This window comes from Hippocampus comes, unplaced genomic scaffold, assembly GCF_001891065.2.
Source record: "Hippocampus comes isolate QL1 unplaced genomic scaffold, H_comes_QL1_v1.1 scaffold85, whole genome shotgun sequence".
NCBI lineage: Eukaryota > Metazoa > Chordata > Actinopteri > Syngnathiformes > Syngnathidae > Hippocampus > Hippocampus comes.
In genome coordinates this window covers 5,741,366-5,767,131 of record NW_017805540.1, presented here as the reverse complement: position 1 = coordinate 5,767,131, position 25,766 = coordinate 5,741,366, and the positions used below count along the sequence as shown (strand labels likewise).

The 25,766-nt window shown below is 42.3% G+C and overlaps 1 protein-coding gene across 3 annotated transcripts in view; it reads right to left on the bottom strand.

Annotated features, from left to right (window-relative positions):
- The window catches only part of agla (amylo-alpha-1, 6-glucosidase, 4-alpha-glucanotransferase a), an 89,700-nt gene that overhangs the window by 48,727 nt on the left and 15,207 nt on the right, over positions 1 to 25,766 (bottom strand). For 2 of the 3 annotated variants that reach the window (XM_019879011.1, XM_019879010.1), the window contains exons 5-11: positions 23,452 to 23,655; positions 22,078 to 22,259; positions 16,880 to 16,991; positions 11,026 to 11,152; positions 9,954 to 10,056; positions 9,414 to 9,511; positions 6,139 to 6,278 (exon numbers count right to left, since the gene is read on the bottom strand). In XM_019879011.1, coding sequence (XP_019734570.1) covers positions 6,139 to 6,278; positions 9,414 to 9,511; positions 9,954 to 10,056; positions 11,026 to 11,152; positions 16,880 to 16,991; positions 22,078 to 22,259; positions 23,452 to 23,655 — 966 coding nt within the window. Of the gene's footprint in view, positions 1 to 6,138; positions 6,279 to 9,413; positions 9,512 to 9,953; positions 10,057 to 11,025; positions 11,153 to 16,879; positions 16,992 to 20,841; positions 20,977 to 22,077; positions 22,260 to 23,451; positions 23,656 to 25,766 lie in introns of those variants that run through there. The other variant, XM_019879012.1, reaches the window with a different exon arrangement.

The window sequence follows — 25,766 nt, the reverse complement described above, 5'->3', positions numbered from 1 at the left end:
GAGAAGAATGAATAATGGCTGAAATGAATGGAAGCAGAGCGGGCAAGCAAGATTTGACCAGAACAGTGGGGAGGGGATCTAACTGACAGGAGGAAGTCTTGGATTTGATGATGAGATCTGAGATTATTGAGGGATGGGGGAGTTCAAAAGAGGATAACGGTTGGCAGGGGGAGGGGTGGTCAGAGGGGGGGAGTGGTAGAGAGGAGCCCAGGTGCTGGTGAATTTTGTTGATTTTTTCAATGAAAAATAGGAGGAGAGCGTTGCAAGTGTCGGAGGAATAGAAGTGAGGTGGTAGGGAAACAGGGGGTTGAGTGATTCTGTTCCAAAGGGAGAAGAGAGTCTTTGTATTTCCGGCGTTGGAACAGATGAGTCCAGAGTAGTATTGTGATTTCGCTTGTGAGATGGAGTCCTTGTAGGCAGATAGTTGAGCTGTGTAAATGGCCTTGTGAGCAGAGAGACCAGTTTTTCTGTAAAGTCTTTCAAGCTGCCGGGTTTTGGATTTCATGGAATGGAGATAAGGGGTGAACCAGGGGGCAGACCAGGTAGAAAAGACAAAGCGGGACTTGACAGGGGCGAGCGTATTGAGGATATTGATGAGACCAGAGTTATATCGAGAAACTAAATCGTCAGGAGTGGAGTCTGTGTCCAGAGTCAGGGTGGCGATCCGTGAAGTGATAGAATCGATGTTAATGTCTTTAATATTACGGTAGCTGATGGTACGGGGTGATTTGGCGATTGAGAGTTAGAGAGTAATGTTAAATGAAATGAGGAAGTGGTCCGTTATTGGAAGTTCATCAGCAGTACAGGTGGAGGGGGTAAGACCAGAGCAGCAAATCAGGTCCAAGGTGTGACCTTTGATGTGTGTGGGAAAGTCTACAAACTGATGGAAAACAAGACTGTCAAGTGAAGAGGTGAAGTCAATGGTAAGAGGAAGGGCTGGATTGTCCATGTGTATATTAAAATCTCCCAGGATGATTATATTTGGAGATAAAGAGGAAAGATGGGTGAGGACAGCAGACAGTTCATTTAAAAAGTCACTATAAGGTTTGGGGGAGCGGTAGACTGTTGCAATAATCGTGGGAGTGGGTCCAGATATTTGGCAGGCAAGGCATTCGAACGAGGGAAGTGAAGGAAGAGAGACTGGAAGTACTTTCCACTTCTCGCGAGACCACCTCCGCGACCGGAGCCGCGGGGCTTGGACAAGTAAACAAAACCCGGGGGAGTTGAGTCGTTGAGTTGTGAAAAGTCGCCAGGAGTTTTCCAGGTCTCGTTCAAACAAAGAATGTCAAACTTACGGTCAGCAAGGATATCTTGGATAAGATTACTCTTCCCTGTAAGCGAACGGATGTTGAGTAGCCCGAAGTTGACGCCGGCAGTGTCGCTGTTTCGAGGACCGTTAGCCGACCTAGCCAGGCCGGTTAACACCCGATGGTCGACAGACCGGCCGGCGTTTCTGGGTGAGCGACGGGAGGATGACCAGAAGGAGGTGATACTGTTGGATCGGTTGAGGCAGAAGCCCCGACGAGACCCACGGTGATGTATTTCCGGGAAGGAAAGCGAGCGATGTCCAGGAGCAGGTGTAGAGCAGGAGGAGGGCCCAGCCATTTGAAGCAGAGCCTGAGGGGCTCAGCCACCAAATACTGGAGCAGACCCTCGACAGGTCGATGGAGGAGTGACATGATGGTCCACAACAGTAGAACCCAGACACAGGCCCTGCCGAACCCGATCACGGGGCACGACGGAGCGGAGATGGCGCGGGGCCTGGTACGAGAGCCGAGACACCGGGACGAAGACAGTCGAAAATGGTTGAGGGTATGAAGCATGAGTGGATTTGAGACTGGGGTGGAATGACTGTCGTATGAAGACAGTAGTTCCGTGCGAGAACAGTAAAACAGTCGAGCGTAAAAACACCGTAAAAACACAAAAGTTGTGGGAGAGCAGCGGCAGCCAAACGCGCCAGCGTCCACTCAATTCAATGAGTTAGATAATTGACTTGTGGTCGTGTCATTGGACTTGCGGCCGCATGTCTTGGACACTAGGGTAAAGAGGGGGGCAGGGGGGTGCGATCACCACATGATGATGTGTTGATGGTGAAGAAGAATGAAGTAGATGGGATGAGAATCAGCGCCTCTAAATCTGACACAATGGTCCTCAGTCTGAAAAGGGTGGAATGCTCTCTCCGAATCAAGGAGGAGATCCTGCCCTAAGTGGAGCGGTACAAGTATCTCAAGTATCAAGCAGTGATGCAGACTCTGTATCAGTAGCTCTTGATGTCAGTTCACCTCAAGGTCCATCCATCCATCCATTTTCTGATCCACTTTATCCTCACAATGGTCGCGGGGGGTGCTGGAGTCTATCCCAGCTGTCTTCAGGCAGTAGGCGGGGGACACCCTGAACCGGTTTCCAGGCAATCGCAGGTATCTCAAGGTCTTATTCACAATTGAAGAGAGACAGGCGGATTGCTGCAGCATCTGCAGTGATGAGGACTGTCTATCAGTAGCTCTCAATTGAACGGTCGACCTAGGTGCCAATCCTCATGTATGGTCATGAGCTGTGGGTCGTGACCCAAATTACAAGATCCTGGATAGAGGTGGCTGAAATGACCTTTTTCTTCGTCTAGGCTCTCCCTTAGAGATAGGGTGAGAAGCTAAGTAATCCGGGAAGGGCTCAGAGTTGAGCTGCTACTCCTCCGCATCCAAATGAGGCAGAAAAGGTGGCTCGGGCATCTGGACCTCCGGATCCACCTGGAGGACCTGGACAAAGTGGCTGAGAAAAGGGAAGTCTGGGCTCCCTAAGGCCATTTCACCTGCGACCCGACCTTCGGTAAGAGTTGGAGAATGGATGGATGGATATTTTTGTTCTTACCATACATAGAGTATTCAAATCTAACGCTTAGGTGAGTGTTTCATTTTCAGCTGAGGATCATATAGCCAATCTAAAACCCTGTGGACTACTAATATGTAACATTTTTGAAGTTGTAAGAGTTTGTGTATGAATTTTGAACACGACTAATTATTTGTAATTGGTGTCCAAAAATTGCTCCAAACAAGGACTGGGTCATTACGTTATTGTTTATGAAGTTCAAGTTCAACTTTATTGTATTTATACATATTTATGCCTGGTGCCGTGACGCTGTTGTGGTTTGCAAGCACTGCTTACCACTGGTGGAGTTTATGGTTATTAAATGCCGGCCATTCTACCTGCCGAGGGAATTTAGTGCCATATTGCTGGTAGCTATATACATCCCCCTGGTTCAACCAACAGCAGGAGAGAGGCTCTGTATGAACTCCATCAGCACATTAGTAAGCAGCAGACAGCTTACCCTGATGCCTTTCTCATCTTGGCTGGGGATTTCAATCATGCAAACCCCAAGGGCGTGCTTCCACAACTCCATGGACATGTCAACTTTCCCACAAGAGGTACCAATAATCTGGACAATGTTTACACGACCAATAGAGGAGCCTACAAAGCCCTCCCCCTCCCACATCTTGGTGCCTCAGACCACACCACTGTCATGCTAATGTCAGCATACAGGCCGCTGGTTAAAGTCATCAAACCGGAAAAAAAGCAGATACGGGTGGGTCCACAGAAGCCCTCCAAGACTGCTTCTCCACCACAGAATGGAGTGTGTTCAAACAGGCAGCTACAACCAACAGCAACATCATTGACCTCAATGAATATACAGAGACCGTCACATCTTACATGAGGAAGTGCATAGACGATGTCACGGTCAACAGAAATATCACCACTCGGGCCAATCAGAAGCCATGGCTGACAGGTGAGGTCCGCAAGCTCCTGAGGGCCAGGAACACTGCCTTCAAAGCCGAGGACGTGGTGGGTCTTAAGACTGCCAGGGCCAACCTGTCACGAGGCATTCAACTGGCCAAGAGACAATACTCCAAGAGGATCGCAGATTAATTCAATGAGAGCAAAGAAGCCAGGAACCTGTGGCGTGGGATCCAAACCATCACGGACTATAAGCCCACTCCGCAGACCTGCGACAGCTCCTTTTCTCTACTGAACAAACTGAATGAATTCTTCACCCGCTTTGAGGAAAACAACAACACCCCAGCACAGAAGACCCCACTTCCTCCTGGCGACCAGGTGCTGACGCTTTCCCGGGATAGCGTGACACGATCCTTCAGAGGGACAAACGCACGGAAAGCAGCAGGCCCTGACAACATCCCTGGTCGTGTCCTGAAAGACTATGCTGAGGAACTCACAGATGTCTTCACCGACATCTTCAACACCTCACTGAGCCAGGCTGTTGTGCCCACATGCCTCAAAACCACCACCATCATCCCGGTCCCGAAAAAGTCGCACTCACCCCCATTCTTATGAAGTGCTTTGAGCAGTTAGTCATGCGGCACGTTAAGTCTGCCCTCCCCCACCCCAACCTGGACCCTTACCAGTTCGCATATCAGTCTAATCGATCGACTGCAGACGCCATCTCCATTGCCCTCCACTCAGTCCTTACCCACCTGGAGACCAAAGACTCACACATCAGAATGCTGTTCATCGACTTCAGCTCAGCATTCAACACCATCATCCCCCAGCGGCTCATCCACAAACTGGACCATTTGGGGCTCAACACCTCCATGTGTAACTGGCTGCTGGACTTTTTGACGGGGAGGCCACAGGCAGATCGGGTAGGCAGAAATAGCTCCAGCACCATCATGATGAACACAGGGGCCCCCCAAGGATGTGTGCTGAGCCCCCTCCTCTTCACTCTGCTAACCCACGACTGCACTCCCTCATCCTGCTCCAACCTCTTCCTTAAGTTTGCAGACGACACGACTGTGGTGGGTCTCATCAACAACAACGATGAGATGATCTACAGGAGTGAGGTGAGCAGGCTTGCCATGTGGTGCAAAGACAACAATCTCCACCTGAATGTGGAAAAAACGAAGGAGATTGCTGTGGACTTGAGAAGAACGCACACCCAGCATGCTCCACTGACCATCGACGGTGCAGCAGTGGAGAGGGTGAGTACCACAAAGTTCATTGGTGTGCACATCTCTGAAGACCTGACCTGGAGCCTAAATACCACCTCACTGGCCAAAAAAGCCCACCAGCACCTGTACTTCCTCCGCAAACTGAGGAGAGCAAGAGCCCCGCCCCCCATGATGCAGACTTTCTATAGAGACACCATTGAGAGCATCTTGACCAGCTGCATCACCGTGTGGTACGCTGCTTGTACCGTGTCCTGCAGAAAGAGTCTGCAGCGCATTGTGAGAGCGGCTGAGAAGATCATTGGTGTCTCTCTTCCTCCACTCACGGGCACTTAAAACTCTCGTCTGACCCGCCAAGCCACCCAGATCGCAGGTGACCCCACCCACCCGTCTCACGGCCTCTTCTACGTGCTGCCGTCGGGGAGGAGACTGCGATGTCTCTCTGCTAAATCCACCAGGCTCAAGAACAGTTTATTCCACCAGGCGGTCAGGAGACTAAACTCCCTCCATGTTCTGCCCCCCCTGCCCCCTGTCTAACCCTGCCTCCTGCCACAATCGGTGTGGCTCCCCTAGTATCTGACATCCGACTATTGCACTTAAAACAAGTAACTACGAATATACAATATTCACAAGTGCCCTTGGTTGTCTGTTGTTGCTATTTGTTCATTTATTTTATTTAACATATTTATATATTTATGTCTTATGGAATTTTAACGTATATTTTAGCTGTTGGTGTTCAATGCACTACATGTTTGCACTGTGGTTGAGAGAGGAAAGTAATTTCATCTGTGCTCTATGTTACACATAGAGCATATTTGACAATAAAAGCTGATTTGACTCGACTTTATTGTCAAATGTGCTCTTTGTGCAACATACAGAACAGATGAATTTTTTTGTCCTCTCAACCACAGGAGAGAGAGGTTACGCTCAATGAAATGTGGCTATAAAAAAATGAATGAAAATTTTGAGAGTCAGTTTTTACAGTCAGGGTCACTACAATATCATGGTTAGTACACACGTATCAATTAACTTTCAAATGGTTTCAGGAGTCCTTTTTAGAACGACTAAACGTTTTTAATTAACTCACTAAGCATTTTTTATGTCCCTTTGTACAAACCCAAAGAAATTTGGACGTTGTGTTAAACGTAAGAGAATACAATGATTTGTGTACACTTAATGAGTTTACCTGGCTCAGCAAAGTTGCGCAGAGGATCATCCCCCATCACCCAACCATTGAAAGCCAGGAAGTGACATGTCTTGTCTGGTTCATCCAGCATCTGCATCTCATGCTCCAGAGTCATATCTTGATATGGGAAGGTGAAATACCTGAGAGAAGGAAAAAAAGAAACAATTCAGGCCCTGTGAACAAACGATTATTATTGGAAAACTATTGCGAATATTTCGATGAACAATGCAACAAAATACAGAGTTGCTGAATTCAGCTACAGCAAACACTTGGATCAGACAGACTTCATTCACCAAGTATTCCACCCAGTCAATCTGAGAAATCTGGAAAGAAGAGTCCTGATCTGAGCAGTATATCAAGGTGGCTGGTTAGTTCTGACACTGTATTGGAAGGTACAGGTATGTCCTTGTGATATTGATACAGTGGAGCCAATGGCAAGGTCTGCTCTTGGGTCAATTTTGGATATGAACATAGGCTTTATTTCATTTCATTATTTTATACGCAACACTTTTGTTGTCTGATTTCAAACAGAATACTGCGGCAAAGTCAATTATTGTGTATTTTGTTCACCATGCAATTTTTTTTAAACTGGCGACACAGTGACATTCGTCTGTAGGTTGTAGATAGATTTATAAAAAGATCTACTTTTATAGAAAGGAGTAATTTTTGCTGTTTTCATTTTTAAGGGGAAAATACCAGTTTCAAAGGACAGGTTACACATGAAGAGTATGACGGTGCCACATATTCCAAAATATTTTTTATTGATACATTGTTCATATCGTAGCAATCAGTGGATTTTTGAGTTGGTTTTTTGTTTTTAAGAATACAAAATTATATCTCTGTTATTTACAGCACTAATAAACACGGAGGAGTTTTTAGTAATATTATGCAATTTTTATCTGTTCTATTGTTATTTCTTGGCCTACAAATTTCTTTGGTGAGATCAAAGTTCTGTCCTGGGCTGCTCCCTGGACACTCTGGAGGAGGTGGGCAACAGGAGGATGCTCGCTAAACTAAAAGTTATGATGGACAGTCCCTCCCACCCCTTCCAGCCCACCCTGATAGCACTGGGTAGCTCCTTCAGCCAGAGACTGTTACACCCGCGCTGCAAGAAGGAGAGATACCGTCGCTCGTTCCTACCGACTGCTGTCAGGCTGCTGAATAAACAAATAAACATGCGTGAAAACTTGTAACCATTATAAATAGCACAGCCACCTTAACGCTGTGTTTTCTATGCTTTCGCTATTTATTATTTATTATATTTATTCTACAAATATATTGCTAATGCTTTATTTTATATTGCACTTATATTGAATTGTGTACAGTTCTTTTCTGAAACATTTATTTTGTGCAATGAAACACTTTATCCCCCCCCCCCAAATTTTGCTGGTGTAGACTGCAAATTTCCCCAGTGTGGGACAAATAAAGGTTATCTTGTCTTATCTTATAACCAACATTGGCAACAAAAAACCCATTAATTTAGCAATACCTCTAATTTTATCAATAATCTTTTTTTCTTTTATGAAGTATTCTGGGAAGTCCATAAAAAATAATTATATTATTTAACACAATTCTTGCGTTTTTCATGTTCCATACAATAATGCAGCCATCTCATTACCTCTGCGTCCCGCATCCTAGATGCATAATTTTCCCGCGGGACGCACAGTTCCAAATAATGTGCGTTTTTGGGACCCAAGGAAATTTCTGAGTGAAAACAAAAAAAAACTACGGCAGGCCTGAGGATTTCACGGTAACTATCGTTACCGATAGTGTGTCGTTTCCGTGGCGTCATTTTGACGGTACCGAAATATCGTTTAACCATAAAAGTCACCGCACACGAGTTGACTGTATGCAATCAAATCTCTCCTGTGTGATCAACGCAATTTCACTGTGCCTGTATGTGTGGTTGTGGTGTGGTGTCTGAGTGTGTTTCTTCTAATTTACTTTTTTTTTGTTTTCAGTGTTGTTGGGAACGGAACAGATAACGTTATGTGCGCATGCGGGTTGCTATTTTAGTCCGCGAACTGAGGAATCGCGTGGATGAAAGTTTGAGATGGCGGCGAAAAAAACTCACAAAGATCTACTAATTACGACATTTAAGAAATGGGAATGTCAGTCTGATTTTTCGTATGAATCCTCCGAAGGGCGTATCACTAAACTCACCTGTGATGTATGCACAGAACACGAGAGCGACACACGACGGGAGGCACGATTACGAGGCAAGTTGGTCATTAGATCTATAGGCTAATCGTTATGACAAATATGATGAAACAGTATCGGTTATTCTATAATTTACTGGTTGTAGCATGGTAACTTTATGAATAAAACATCCGTCACAAGGTATAGTAATGCTAATGTTAACTGTTGGTAGAACTAATGATGATGTGTGTTAGATTCTTTCGTCAAATTGATAGTAGATTACACATGCATCGTTTTGGGAAGAGGATGTCAAGCCACATCAATACTTACCAGTAAATTAAACTTTGCAGTGTAAGATTAGAAAAAATACTCAGATTTTGTGGTATGCTGTATTCATGATGCCATATGAGTACACTAGTTTTTGATCCATTTATTTTTTGGAATAAACCTTGAGTACACAGCTGTTGATGTAATGTTCATTGTTAATGCATAGTTTTCAAACATTTACCCTTGAAACATTACACTTTTGAGTTTCAGAATTCTTGATTATGAAAATCAGTCAAAATAGAAAAATGGGTTCCCATGATGAACGTTTATGGAACCCAAAATTAGTTACCGTGGTTTCCCATTGGGTAATCCGACAGAACTGAAAAATGGTTACCGTGAATTTCCGAATTCCTCAGGCCTGCTACTGAATTATTTAAATTTTTGCAGCATTTGTTTATAATTGTATGTCTATGTTGTTGTTTGTGTTATTATCATATGCAATTGAATAAGTAGACCATTTCAGAATTCGAAATTTGGGACTCTCTAAATGCATAATGGGACTCATACTGTACTTTTCTGATCAGCGAGTCCCTGGGACTTGCTGGAGGTAAACTGTAAAATTATCACTAATAATGTGTGATAATGTTCTCTGACTTGCTCTTATATTTACTTCTTCATTTTTATATGAAAAAACATTTTTCATTTGAAACCATTTCTCATCAGCTTTTGTCCTTGATTTGCTAATACTCAATTAAAATATTTGTCTTTCTACATGCGTCATAGATCCCATTTGTTCTCCAAGGGTCAATGAAACACTGATGCTTCCCGGTCAGCCTAAACAGACAGACAAGCGAAGAACAAAAGTTTACCTGGTAACAAGAGGGTTCTTCTTGCTAACAGGGCCTAATTTGGGTCCATGTTCTGCCAGGCGCTCATACATTACATTTCCCACAATGCAGTTGGCTGCCTGCAAGCAAACAATTACAAGCAAATATGAACTAAAAAGAGTGATAAGAGATAATGATTGTTTTCATCTGTCTATTATCTAAACCGTTTATCTATTGGCTTTATTATTATTTGGCTTTACAAACTGCACAGTTGGTCAATCACAAAAATGTTCAACCTGGTAGAAATGTTTGTTTAAAAGCGAAAAAAAACACAACCTGATTTTGACATCGAACAGTAGATGTGAGCCAAAACTGGAAGATTGCAGTTCTGATGTCATTAAAAAAATGATATGGAATGCCAGTGACTTCAACGTGGCGTTTGACTGTTGATGTTCGCCATGTGTTGACTTTTCGTCACATCTACTCATACAGTCAACTTTATAACCTACTTTCTAATCAGTTTAGGAGACATTGCGTTATCAATATTTTACCGAGGAAACATGTTACGTTATGTTCCGCTACCTGTTCTTGATGCTGATGCACAATGTGCAGTTGTTCCTCATTAAGCTGGTTCAACTTCTGTCGCAACAAATGGCAGCATTCCTCTATGTGCTGTGGGGAAAAACTGTACGAACAGCAAAAACAATTATTCTTTAAAAAAAAAAAAAACTGCTTCATGACATGTATGTGGATAAAAGAAAATGAGAGATGCACTGTGGAGTTTTGGCATTCCTAAATCAGATTTCCAACAACAATAGAAGAATCAAATACAAAGGAAGACAGGAAGATGGCAGTCTGCATAATAATTTATCTTTTCGACAATACATATTTATATCAATATATCTCATTTTGTGACACATTGTCTGTGACAATACAAGATTTGTGGCAGCCACAGAGGATCGGGCTCAGTAATGTTCACGCCCCACCAACATCAAATTATATTTAACATTTATAAACTGTAGTACCAGCCACATTTCATGAATTACATGCTATTAATATCGAAACAAAACAACCACAAAATTTTGTTTTAGATGACAGGACACTATCCTTACAAAAACATTTAAAATCACAAAGATTTTAAAAAGTAAATATTTTGTTGTTGTTTACTATTTCACCACAATAATACATATTTATAATAATATTGAGTATATGGTCATGTTCAAATCATATTGAAAATGATTTGAATTAAGGGTGAGATTCAATACATGATTTGAAAATGACATACAGTTATGTAAAGAGCAAAACAACTTGCTTGCACTTATGTTTTTCTGTTTAACACACCTCAAAATTACCAGAGGCATGTACAGTACTGTAAACTATGCAATCTACAATATTTTTAGAAATATAGGTTTCAAGATGTGTGCAAATGGTTATTTGTAATTTTCTAAATGTGTACATGCTTGAAATGTCCTTCTGTGGCTTGAAAATTTGCGTGAAAAGATAATTATCAAATCAGTTAGATAATAAAACACAAACAGGGAAGAAGAAAAAAAACACACATTTTTTCTGCTCTGGTCAAAAGATCCAGAATATCAAATATTGAATTTAATGGCACATACATTTCTACAATGAGCTGTGTTAAAATGTGTCTTACCTGTGAGGTACAAAAGTTTCAAGAGCAGAGTTCATGTCCACTGAGTTGCCATAACGTCGCCAACCAGGGTCCTGGATGATGATCAGGCCATTTTTTCCTCCAGTCTTATTATGGTCTGGTTTCGCACCTTGAAATACAGACATGGTACATGTGACACATATTTATCAGATTATTAAGACCCATGACCCGGGACACGCTGGAAAGACTGTCTCTCGGGTATGCTGGGAACACCTCTGCATCCCTTTGGAAGAGCTGGCTGGAGCGGAGAGGATGAAAAGAGGTTGGATCTCTTTTTTGAGGCTGCTGTGGAATGGAAGAATGGATGGACAGATTGATGAATGCAGAAGACTTTGAAGACCTTCTCAATGACACGGAAACGCCTTCATGTGAGGAAGCAGAATCTGGGGTCTTTCAGGTGAACTCTCCTATTGTCGCGGCTGATCCACCAAAATGTTTAAAAAGGTCTTTGTGATAAGCCTGGATGTGGTCGGGCTCTTTCTGGTTGACAATCCTCTGCAATGTCTGGTGGACAACCAGGGCAGCGCCGCTGGATTTGCAGACTGGGGCGGTGGTCCCTTGTTAAGGAGGGTGACTAGAGGGTGTGCTATAGCTACACGCGGATTACACTTTATTTGGGGATAAAGTAGAGGGGGGTGTCAGATTTCTCAGATTTAAGAGGGGATTGGGAGCTATGGCCTGCCAAATTTTTATCTTTTTTGGCAAAAAGGCGCCCGGACACTTTCTTGTGTCTCAGGAACTATTGGGCCAGTCTTCACAAAACAGCTATTGTTGGAAAGGGAATCCAACTAGGATTCCAAATCCGTAATTGCTCAGAAGATTGGTGCATATTTTAGTCACCTTTTGACCTTGTGGACCACATGCACTCAACTTTTTTTTTTTTTGAAGTTCAATCTCTCACATGTTCCCTAAAACATAAAAGATTCAGATGTGTAATTTTTTTTTTGTTTGGCAGCAATAAGAATTTAAAGCAGGGGTGTCAAAGTCAAATGGACGGAGGGCCAGATAAAAATTTTTGCTGCAAGCCGAGGGCCGGACTGATCGAATGTTCATTGAAAATTTTAAAAATAACCACATATTGTTTATTGAACCAAATTTAATTGACCGAAAACCTAACAAATACATTCCAATACGGTCAGATAAATAAAGCAACATTTTTTTATGGCTATGTCAGTAAACTTTAATTTTCAACAGGCACAAAAAATTTCCTTTGTATAAAAATACCCATAACATGAATGAAAAAAGCCGATATTATTCAAGGCACTATCACTAGTCCATATTTTCTCTTTTAGCAAAAGTAGGCTAAATTTACTTAAAAGAAAAACAAATAATAGTGCAGTAATTTTCGATCATTTACTCGAATAAAATATTTTTAAAACATAATTGGATTGAAATACAATAAAATAAAGTGCAAAAATGTATAAACCAAAAACAACACTTTCTTCAAGAAGTAACAAGCAGCGAAAGCAAATATTGCACTTTAATTTTTAAACTTGAACTGAGTAAAAACTCTTAGTATGTGATTGCACAGTATATTATAAGTAATATTCACTTCTTTGAGGCTGAGGCTGATACTCGGTGGTGTCTTAACTTTTCTACAAGTTCATCAATATTTGGGGTCAGGCTCTGAGCTGAGCAAATCCTCAACATTGAGTGAGGGTGTTCAGCAGTAAATCGACTTCTGTGTGATGTTTTGTTCAGCTTCATCAAAGAAAATAGTTGTTCACACACGTATGTGCTGCCAAACTTTCGACAACGTTTGAGCAGCCTGGATGCGCAGCGGGACCACTGTGTCGGGGAGGAAACCGTCAAACTGCGCAGCACGCACTGCCGTATCTTTGCCGAAACACTGCAATTGTGTTTCTGCTAATGCTTACGTTTAAAAAGAGTTGCTTTTTTTCGGGGTAAACTTCGTCACAAACTTTAAGTATACCGTTTTTAATGAAATCCCCCTTCCCCCTCCATGTCCATGTTCTTGTTTGCGTGTTTCGTTTCATGATGTCGTCTCAGATTACACTATTTCAATCGCGCCACACTTTCTCCGCGCAGAAGACACACAGGTTTTCCAGCTACGTCCATGAACATGTACTTCGACTCCCACCTTGTTTGAAACCCCCGGTTCTCAGTGTCCACCTTCCGTTTTGCCATTTTTGATGGGTATCTGAAAGCTAATGTCACTGTTATGGGAACGACTGCTCGACTAATAAATATTTAAATAAAGCGGCCGACTGCTTGGCGCGTCACCGTTGCATTGTGGGAAATGTAGTTTTGGTGCGTGTAAAAGATCTGCGGGCTCTCGGCTTGCTGCGGTCCGCGGGCCGGTTCTAATCATAAATCAATATCATCCCAGGGGCCACTGAAAACATTCTCGCGGGCCGGATTTGGCCCGCGGGCCGGCACTTTGACATATGTTTTTTAAAGTATCAATTCATTGAATAATCAACTTTCAATGAATGTTCAATGAATATCTGGGGGTATGGATACTTTGACTCCTTCTTGCTACTAAACAAAAAAAAAAACAAACAAACAAAAAAAACAATACATAGCTGAAACTTTTATATGTTCTGGACAACACTTAAGAGATTACATTTCATGAATAACTTTTTTCCGGTCATGTGATCGACATGTCAATTTCAAGGTCAAATTATACAAAGTAGCTCAAAAGATTAGGTTACTAAAATACGCAACAATTTTTGAAATTATTGCAGATTTGGAATACTTAGTTTCTGAGATGTAAGAGTTTAATGGAAGGTAGCCATGCCCCTTTTTGCCAAACATATAAAATATTTGGCGGGCTGTTGCTCCAAACCCCTGCTCTGATTGACCGAAAATTTGAGACTTTGTGTTGTGCCATCACTCTCAACAATTACAGTGTGTTTCATTAAAATCAAAATCCATTTGATAAAACTCACTGGGTGATTTGGCATATCAATATCAGAACCTCCAAATCTAAAACCATTGTTCTCAGTTTGAAAAGGGTGGACTGTCTTTTTTGTGTCTGGGATGAGATCCTGTACCAAGTGGAGGAGTTCAAGTACCATGAGTGCGAGGAGGATGGATCGGAAGATCGACAGGTGGATCGGTTCAGCGTTGGCAGGGATTTAGACTCTGTAAGTGTCTTTGAAGAAGGAGCTGGGTTGAAAGGCGAAGCTTTCAATTTATCGCTCACCCAAGTTGACAAGGTGTGGGTCGTGACCAAAACTACAAGCTCCTGGATACAAGTGTCCCAAATGAATTTTCTTCGTTAGGGTGTCCATCCGGTGCTCTACGTTAGAGAAAGGGTGAGAAGTTCGGTCATCCCGGAGGGGCTTTGAGAAAAGCCAATGCTCCTGTGCATCAAGAAGAGGTAAGGTGGATCAGGCATCTGGCATCAGGATGCCTCCCTGACGAGGTGTTCTGGGCACATCCCACCAAAAGGAGGACAGGCCACATTGGAGAGACTATGTCTACCGGATGGCCTTGGCATCACCCCGGAAGAGCAGGATGAAGTGGTTTGGGAAAGGGAAGTCTGGGCTTCCCTGTTAAAACTGCTGAATCCACGACTCATCCTTGGATAAGTGGAAGAAAATGGATGGAATGCTGGATGGATGGATGGATGGATATAACATACAAATTGATTACGACATTGTTTACCATTGACTGTATGTAGATATACAGTTGTGCCTTGAGATACGTGACCACGTTTTTCACAAGACGAGGCTTCATTCAGCCAATATTTTTGCACTGACTTGCAAGCAAAAATTTTAGATATAAGCACTCTAAGAGGGCAGTGAACGCAACTCAACTCGCTTCACAACAATTAGCAGTTTGACAGCAGGTGAACAATTCTTCAAAATCGAGGATTCAAACTAATTAATGGCAGTCCAAGTTGAAGTTTACTGTCAAAGTAAACATACAAAAAAGAGAATGTAAGATATACCATCCAGCCATCCATTTTCCGATCCGCTTTATCGTCACAATTAGGGTCACGGGGAGGGGGGTGGGGGAGGTGGGTGCTGGAGCCTATGAATGTCAGATAGGTAGAATCTCAATATTTTTGACAGCTATCTTTATAATGATCAGAGATGAAAGTGGACTTTTCTGAAAATTCCGGAAAAAAGTAAATAAATGTGTGTGTGTATACACACACACACACACACACACACACACATACACACACATACACACACACACACACACACACACACACACACACACACACACGCGCGCGCGCGCGCGCACGCACGCACTTGGCCGATTAAACATGAATTCGGGCCGAAATTTCGAAATCTCCAAGATATGGCGAGGCCATGAGAATGCGAGGCGAGGGTATTACTGTTGTGGCGACTCCACTCAAGCTAAGCGAGCCTCAGCCGTAGATAGTCCGCTGCTCTCTGCTGTGCGTGTTTCAGCGCGAACATGTACGCAAGCGCGTCTTTTGATTTCAACCAATCAGCGCCGACGCAAATGACGTCACACACGACAACAGCTAAGCTAAGTTAGCCGAGACGACACTCGAAGTCAGACGGACACGATTTTCTGCCAATCTGTGTTTTTCCCTTTTTGGCCAAATATAATTTTTTACGACAACTGTCTTGTCCACGGCGTCTTTTATTCGTTCCACTGGGGTTTAGCAAGTGTGTTTATAAAGAGACGAAAATTGTTTGGGGGCTATCCCCCACATTCTCGTTGAGATGGTATAACCCAAGTGGCAAAATGACGCTTGCTACTGTTATTGCGAGTTGCCATTCGTTCTACTAAACCATTCGTCAAATGCCATCATGTCTTCTGTCGTTATTACACAAACAAAAATCTCTTTACTCTTACAAGTGTTAGTGCCTCAATATGGCTACGCTCGTGAAAGCAATACAACGAACTCAAACGCGTCTTCGTCCAATGTTGTCAACTAATATCCGGATTAATTTTATTTTCCTCAATTCTCCGGAGAAATTTTCATAAAAAATTGAAAAACCCGGAATTCCGGGAAAATCCGGAGGACTTTCATCTCTGAATGATACAATAATGATATTACTCTAGGCACGGTGAAAAAAAGGAAAAAAAAAAGAAAAAGAAAAAGTTATCAATCCAAAAGGATGTGGAAAGTGCAGTTTTTCTGGGTATTTTTATAACTTCCTGACAGCCAAAGTCAGCAACAAATTAAAACTAATTCAATTCAATTGTACTGTAACTTTGCTTTTATGACAACTCTCAGGAATATGAACAATGCCTGAATCGTGTTTTGAGGTTCCCCATACAATATTTTACATTGTATGACTTATTAATCCACAAGACAGTCAATGAACACACATGTTGCGACCGAAATACGACGCAGCCCAGTGAGGTGCAAGCTGTTTGTACATTTTTTACAACAAGCTTTGCTATTTCATCCACAGGTAATTTTGAAATGATAAAAATGGTCACGTAAGGTTCAAAAACACAATATATGTGTACTGTCCATATATACTTGACAGTAAGCACGGAAGTGGATTTCTTGTGTGTGTGCTGTCCAGGCAGCAGTAGATGCATGTGTCCATCGCTCGCTTTGAGTGTCCCTCCTCCCTCTCGCCCTACGCAAGATGATATTGTATTCAATCTGGATTAGAACAATTACATCGATTAAAGGGTCTCAAACTTTGTGCCTACAGAGACCCCTTAAAGGACACCTTTTTCCAACGGCATTTGAACATAACAACCACGCGTAACACAAATTGATACGTTTCTCCCGAAACCATCATGACCTGTTTACAGTAAGGAATTTTACCAAATATCATTATCATGAAAAGCTGTGTTCTGCTTCCATGAACAACATGGACGTTAACAGAGAGGAGCTAATTTAGAAACGCAGAGATGTACAGACCATTTTGTAAGAGAGTTCTGAACTGCTCCACAGCGCTGTCCACTTTGACCTGGTAGAACTCCCACAGTTTGATCCGAGGATACACATCCTGCCACAGCACACTTCGGATCTCCTGAAACACACACACACACACACACACACACACACACACACACACACACACGCACACACACACACACACACACACACACACACACACACACACACACACATTGACAAAAGGCATTTTTGTAATCATTTTGAAATCCAAATGGTAAACACCATTATATAGCTAAAACACATTTTTTGAAAAATTGAATGCATTCAGTGGACAAACAATATCCTGTTGAAGTTTGGTTTGGTACACTCATCAAAAGTGAGATCGAAGCAATGTTTGCCACTGAAATTAATTGACAAAGAATTACTTCATTGCAGCCACCGAATAAATATATGTTCAATTTGTTTTTAACTGGTGCATAGTTAAAATAAATACAGTACAATACAGAAAAAGAATTCAATCTGTTAATCAATTAAACAGCTAAGGAAGGGCGAGGAATCGATATATATATTTGTGTGTACATATACGGTATATAGAAATGTATGTTCTTGAACCCTGTCATCAGCAAACAACACCAGTGTCATAACTTACAAACATCATTTCTATACAACAACAAAAACTAGTTTAGGGCACCAAAATGACCGTTGAGAGACACCACAAACAATTTCCAAATAAGATGAGGAAACATCACACAACTTAACAAACTGTTGTCTATTATGCAGCTACCTTTTGAACCTGTCTTTTTTTGAACCTGTCTAACACTATACCATTCCAGATTTTTGGGGATATTATTCCTGTGTCAAGTTTGCATGTTCTCCCCATGACTGTGTGGGTTTTCTCTGGGTACTCCGGTTTCCCCCCCACATTCTAAAAACAAGCATAGCATTTTAATGGAATACTCAAAATTGTCCCGAGGTGTGATTGTGAGTGTGAATGTTTGTTTGTCTACATGTGCCCTCCGATTGGCTGGCAAGCAGTTCATGGTGTACCCCGCCTACTGCCCGAAGACAGCTGGCATAGGCTCCAACATACCAGCAACCCTCGTGAGAATAAGTGGCTCGGATAATGAATGAAAACAGAAGTTATGGTTCTAGTGGGCCTTGTATATCACACCCTACTGACAGCAATGTTTGCCACTGAAATTAATTGACAAAGAATTACTTCATTGCAGCCACCGAATAAATATATGTTCAATTTGTTTTTAACTGGTGCATAGTTAAAATAAATACAGTACAATACAGAAAAAGAATTCAATCTGTTAATCAATTAAACAGCTAAGGAAGGGCGAGGAATCGATATATATATTTGTGTGTACATATACGGTATATAGAAATGTATGTTCTTGAACCCTGTCATCAGCAAACAACACCAGTGTCATAACTTACAAACATCATTTCTATACAACAACAAAAACTAGTTTAGGGCACCAAAATGACCGTTGAGAGACACCACAAACAATTTCCAAATAAGATGAGGAAACATCACACAACTTAACAAACTGTTGTCTATTATGCAGCTACCTTTTGAACCTGTCTTTTTTTGAACCTGTCTAACACTATACCATTCCAGATTTTTGGGGATATTATTCCTGTGTCAAGTTTGCATGTTCTCCCCATGACTGTGTGGGTTTTCTCTGGGTACTCCGGTTTCCCCCCCACATTCTAAAAACAAGCATAGCATTTTAATGGAATACTCAAAATTGTCCCGAGGTGTGATTGTGAGTGTGAATGTTTGTTTGTCTACATGTGCCCTCCGATTGGCTGGCAAGCAGTTCATGGTGTACCCCGCCTACTGCCCGAAGACAGCTGGCATAGGCTCCAACATACCAGCAACCCTCGTGAGAATAAGTGGCTCGGATAATGAATGAAAACAGAAGTTATGGTTCTAGTGGGCCTTGTATATCACACCCTACTGACCTGCCCCCCCCCCCAACCTGGTGTCTCATCGAAAGCCAACAGTTTCAAACTTATTAAATTGGACATAGATATTCAATGTACTGGAAAATCGATGCTGTTGTTCAATCTATCTTTTTTCATCCAAGGCAGCTGGCTAAGGTAAAGCGTGCCCTTTCTCAACAGCTCTTAGAAACATTAAGCCAGGCCTTCATTACATCTCGGGTGGATTTCTGTCATGCACTTTATTTTGGTGTCAGCCAGTCCTCCCTCAAGCATGTCCAATTGGTCCACCGCACCTTGCCTCTCTGAACTCCTCCATACCGATGGACCCGCCCAGAGCCTCAGAAGCTCAAATGGGTGGAGCCTTTTCCGTTGCCATTAGGCAAGCCCCCCTCTCTGTCCATTTTTAAAACTCATCTGAAAACACATTATTGGTCCATGGCTTTTGACTCAGCATGAGAATTTGTAGTGATTTATGGTGTCTGCTGTGTTTTTGTTATTCATTTTGTGTTTTTTCTGTCTTTGCCATTGGATGATTTATTTCTACTTCATCTGCAGCACTTTATATGCAGCAATGCTTGTTATAAAGTGCTCCATAAATAAAGTTGAGTTGAACTGAGTATACCTAAAATAATATGTAAATGGGGATCATTTTTCTGCCAATATTTTGTGCATAACTTTAATTGTTTGTAAAAAGGGATGGTCAAAACTTGAGGTTCCACTGTATGCGGAGTGCTTTTCAAATGGAAGCTAAAAAAAAGGTCACCCAGAATTGTGTAATGATTCTACAATGACTGGTTTACCTTTCTTCTTCTGAGTAGACGTATAGCAATACATCTAAAATGTACGCCGATGGCTCATAGATTTTGCAAAAAACCAAGGCAAAGTACAACTCACAGGAAACATCTGCTCTGTTCACCGTGGAAAAAAAAAAAAAAAAAAAAGTAAAATAGGCGGAGCTTTTATTTTCATGTGCATGCGTGTGTACGGTATGTAGTGTTGTCAACTTAGCTACATTGTCCCTATATTTAGTGACTTCTCTGACGCCTGTAGTGACTATTCTTGAAAAAAAGAGACTTGCAACAATGCCAAGAGTGGTCCTCAAGTTAGCAACATTCATCTTTCCTGCATGGTGGACAGAAGAGGTGGATTTGCACTGACACGCAAACAGTTTCCTAGACTGTGCAGATTCGTTGTATCATGTACAGGCAGGGCTTGACGTTGTTTTGTGATAACCAGCCACTCTGGCTCATGATTTCCCAATATTAACCCCGCAGCATTTTGACTCGCCACATTTTTCTTGGTGTTGGATAATAGGGGTTATGCAGAAACAACTTCCGCACTTCCTACCAGTTCAGGTGAATGGTCGAGCCCTATAGCAGGAGAAAGGGACAAAGCAACTGGACAAAATGTCGAAACTGCTTTTTGTTTTTACACAAGATGTCTTCAACAGATTAAAAAAAAAAATCCAATTCGATTAATGTGGTAAATAGAGTGGGTGCATCTACATCATATGGTGTCTGTCCAAAGGGTTTTACACACACATACAGTCACATATATTTCACATGCACTTATTGGCCAATCTCTTGAACTGTGAAGTCTAGCGGAAGTACGTTAGTGGGCGCTTGCTGCTGTTTTAACTACTTAAATGCCAAGAAGTCTGAATTGAAAGTTTAAAATGGCTTATATAAATAAAGATGTATTGTATGGTATTGTATTGTATTACTTCAACCAGATTCCCGGCCTGCATTTTGGCTAAGGGTAGAATCCACTCCAAGTCGCTCACACTTCTACTCCTGTCTCCTCCTCCTCCTCCTGGGCAATCGGCCCCCGTCAGGGACTTACCCCCACTCCCGGGTCCCACACCCGGTACGACTCTCTCTGCTGCCTCGCGAGGTTCACACCCAGTGCGGGCCCCGGAAGGGCCCTCGCCTGATTATGTTTAAGGAGGGTTGTGGGGCGGCTACTCCCACTCCCCTCCGTTCCGGCGGGGCGAGTCCTGGGCGCCTCACCTTCCGATGAGACCCCACCTCCTTCCCCGCCAGCTGGTGGGCATTTAGCCGCGTCTGGGGCCCAAGAGCCCCGGCGTTCCCCCCTCGCGCCACTCGGAGGCATCCCACCATGCGAGGCTACTCCTGTCTCTTAATACAAGTCTTCTTCTTCCTCTTCTTCTTTTTCTTCTCATTGCAGCTGGGTACATCGTAGATCCTTGGCAGACGTGGCGATGGTGTGCCTGTCAATATTGTCCGTCAAGGATGTGGAAGACATCTATATTATTGGTCTTCTGATAACAGGTACCCTGCTCTTTGGAGTCGTCACTTTCCTGATCTATCACAAAATTCAGCTGATGGGAGCAGCTTCATTGGAAGGGAACAAGCTGCCGGTCTTTCTGGATGGTGTGGGGTGGGTGACCAATACTCAGAATCATGTGTTGACCACATTCAATTGCAGAGTGGATGCGGTTTTGGAGTTTCTTCATAAAATGGAAAAGAACGAGGATCAGTTGGTATCTGGCCTTGAAAAATTGTTTGAGCATTGAGCTAATTGATGCCGTTGAAAGTCACAGGTTAAAATACTTCCAAAGATGGCTGAAATTGTTGCCAGCCTGCTCCCAAAACATGTTATCTGTACCCTCCCCTGAATTAAAAATACGCTTGGACACTAGTGTTCCAATCAGCCCCTCATCACTCTTTCTTGGGTCCAAGACTGGTATGCCAAGGGCGTCTCCACAGAGACGATGAGCTTGGCGAAAAAAGTTCAGAGAAAACCCAGGCAGGCACAGGGAGAATATGTAAACTCAACTTACCGTGGACTAATGCGCATGCATGGAACCCGTACAGACATGAAGCCTGAAACAATGTGTGCAGTCAGCGTACGTGCAATGTGCATTTATGACCTGGTCGTAAGACCCTTCTGCCTTGATTGCTCAATTTTAGTTTGGGTGGTTTTGAGCTTCTTCCATTTACGGATGATGCAGGTCATATGAACCTTCAACGCTGCGGAAATATTTATGAACCCTCTGTTACGCTAAACAATTCTGTTTCAGAGGTCAGCAGAAAACTCCTCTGACTTCATGATTTTTGTGCTCCGACATGTGCTGTCAACTATGGACCTTATATAGATAGGTGCGCCCAATCAACGGAATTCACCAGAGGTGAATGCAAATTTAGCTGTCGAAAGAGGGATAACCACTGAAGTGCCAATATGTTTCCTCTGAAGTTTGACAACAATCTAAAACAAAGTGTAAAAAGCAATAATGCACTTACATTCAGTTGATTTTTATTGGTGATATTAGCAGAAAGGCCACTGTCCTTGTACCGTCCGTCTACGATTCTAGTGGTTAAATGCCAGATAGCTCTGTCCAAGATCCAGGCTGGACGTAGATGGGGAGAGTTCACCAGGTTGTAACCACATTCTGGATGCTCTCGGATCCACTTGCTATTAGCGGCTGCAAATATAAAAATAAACTGTGACCTAAATGATCATCATTTGGCTCACGCAGTGGAACACTTCCTTCGCACAGAGCCATAGGGCCCTATTTTTGTGCCCAGCGCAAGTCTGTTCATAGAATTTGGATATAGAGGGCGGAGTTAGATAAGGGGGGTGTTGTTATTCTTCATAACTTGTGGGCTTGTGAATCCATTTGAGAATCTTTGGTGCTTAAGGGCTATTTAAATAGACTTGTCTTGAGGTCATTGAAAAGTAACTCCCAACTTTTAAGTACTTGTAATTTATTTCTGAACTATCACTAATGTCAAGAAATGGGTGCCAAAATTTGTCATCAGCTTCTCAAGCCGTTCAGCAACCGCGGGGTTAACTGATTTCACGAAGAAGTCTTATGGGATGAAAGACAAAACGTTTCGTCCTTCAAGTTTTTCCCAAGTTGTCAATTTAGTAAGCAGACTTGCTCCTTGAACCAACACCCAAAGTGAAAAGTTGCAGGGTGTAAAGTCAGGACTTTTGGTAGGCCACGCATGTGGACCATGATGACCTGGCCATTCCCCAGGGAAGTGAGCATTCTGCCATTCACAAACACCAAGAGCAAAACGTGGAGGAGCACCATCTTGCATGAAAATCAAATCCTCATTGGTAAATCAATTATTCCTGCGTGATTTTAAAGTGTTCGATCATTTTGACCATTTGGGAATGATTGGAATGAAATTTATTCCTAAAATTGCACGTTATATCTTTTATGTAACGCTTTTTGTGACAAATATAATTTACATGACCACAATAAAATAACAATCTGCATATTTAGAGACAGTTAATTATTCTGGAAGAAAGCAAATTTCCAAAGTGTGATACAAGTTGATTCATCTGTCAGAAAAATGCCTTCAATGGGAGGCTTTAAAAAAATACTGTTATGCTCCAGTATGCCTTTCCTGTGTTTTTCAAATGGTTTGCATTATATTTAACCCGATGTATTCAAAAAGTCTCTCGGCTGTAGATTTTGACAAAGATATGCCCACCTTCTGAAGACTACTATGGATTTTTCTATTCATCAATTGATAATTGATTCATTTTAGAATAAAACCCTTGTGATTGTGTATTGAGACAAAATCACAAAAACTATTGAAGTGTCTAAATACTTCCGGACCAAACCGTATATAACACACATTAACACACATTTAGTTACCTACCAGTGTGGTTGTACACCACATCAGTTATACACAGTATGTTCCATTCTTTCTTCAACTTCTCCACCAATGCCCTCACATCTGTCCAGCTATAGTTTTGGCCATCTGGGCTGAACTCAGGGCTAAAGGTAAGCTGGTCTGCCAAGGAGTAACATGACCTGGATTCTCCTAGCGTCTGCAAAGGCGTGAAATGGATCATGTTGTACCCTATAAAATAAAATAAACATATGCATCGTTCACATATCACATTGTATAGCTTGACTGCCACACTTCCGGAAAACAAAACAGCAACACACCAAAAGCAGGGGTGAAAATGAATCCGTGTTCCAGGTAACAAGCAACAGTCACTGCCCTACATAAACAATGGAAAAGTGAGGCCAGTTTCCTTTTTTTGCTGTAAAGTGAACAAATTTAGGTGTGACATTAAATAATGTGCATGAGACAACAGATCAACAAGTCAACCTTTGATTTCAGTAGAGATGGTGTCGAGCCCTGGGCCTGAATTTTTAAAACTGCAGCATCAATAACAGCTAACCTTAATGTTATGTTAACATTAATGTTATTTTACACATTTGACCTCTAATTTCATTTTTAACTGACAAAAAAAAAAATGTACCATTTCTAACAAAAAAATTGCCGGTATGTTTGTCTAAGATGCATGTTCACAATTGGAGGGGAGCCATCGCGCCCCACTTCAGCATTGTGCAGGAAAGGCACCTATGACTCCTTCCTGTGCCAGGGTAGTGCTGTGTGATCATATTATGATATGATACGAAACATTATATTTAAAAAAGTCCATTGTTTGAAGCCGTGCCATCACCATGAGCTTTCCTGAATTGGTCAGTCATTCACAAGCAAAGATGGGCCGAAGTTCACCCCTTTGTGAACAACTGCATGAGAAAATAGTCAAACAGTAAAAGGGCAATGTTCCTCAAAGTAAAATTGCAAGGAATTTAGGGATTTCATCTTCTGCAGTCCATAATATCATCAAAATGTTCACAGAATCTGAAGAAATTACTGCAAGCTGTACTGTAAGCAGCAATGCCGAACACCGACACCGAATGCCTGGGACCTTTGGTGCCCTCAGGTGCCACTGCATAAAACACTAACATCAAGGACATCACATCGGCTCATGAACACTTCAGAAAAACAATATCAGCCAATACAGTTCGACGCTACATCCGTAAGCACAACTTAAAGCTGTACTGTGCAAAGCAAAAGCCATTTATCATTTCTCTGGGCCCAAGATTATAGACTGATATAAAGTGCAAACGTGTGGAGTCCATGTTTCAAATTGGTTTTGGAAATTGTGAACGTTGTGTCCTCTGGGTCAAAGAGGAAAAGAACCATCCGGACTTTTGTGGACGCAACGTGATGTGATTGTATGGGGCTGTGTTAATTCAAATGGCATGGGTAACATACACATCTGTGAAGGCACCATTAATGTGGAAAGTTACAGACAGTTGTGGAAAAACATCTGCTGCCACGTCTTTTTCATGGACCGCTTATTTCACCAACACAATGCCAAACCAGATTCTGTACATGCTACAACAGTATGGCTTTGTAGTAAGACAGTGTGGGTACTTGATTGGCCTGCCTGCAGTCCAGACCTGTCTTCAGTGTAATTGGGTTTGTATAAAAGCGTATTGGAATATCTCTGATGAACGGGACATTTGGTTGATTTCTGCGCATGTTCTGTCAGCAAGCAATCTCGGTCTTTTGAGTACAGAAACTACTTGTATATGTACGGCATCTGACGCGCAATGCACTGGAAATACACAAGTAGAGGTAAACAAACATGTTGAAACTCAGACCCAGAACAGAAGTGCACTTTTTGAGTGAACAGGAAACTAACTACTTTATTAGTGTGGTGAAAAACAGGAATGTAATGTCTTTTATTGGTGGTTGAAGGTAAGAAGCAGAAATGACATCTATTGGCTTACACGTGTCACGGTTTGAGACGGGGATATTCCAGTTGGATTGGGATATTCCAATTGGATGGAAAAGAAATGAATGGAAAGATGGATATTATTATTACTGTATTATTATTATTATTATTATTATTATTATTCATCGTGGAAAGGGTTCCGTCAGTCGTCATCTGACCTGTGGGTAAAAAACAAAAAACAAAAAAGGACGTTTCGCTTCTCTCACAGAAGCTTCGTCATCGGTAGACAACTCTGAAGTCTCCGTGAAGACGCCGGGAAGTTGCTCTGCGCTAAAAAGCTGAGCGTGGCCTATTTGAGGACTGGGTGGGGATGGTTAGTCACGCCCCTATGGTGAAGAGGCCCATTGATTTCTAAATTCCCTATCGTTGG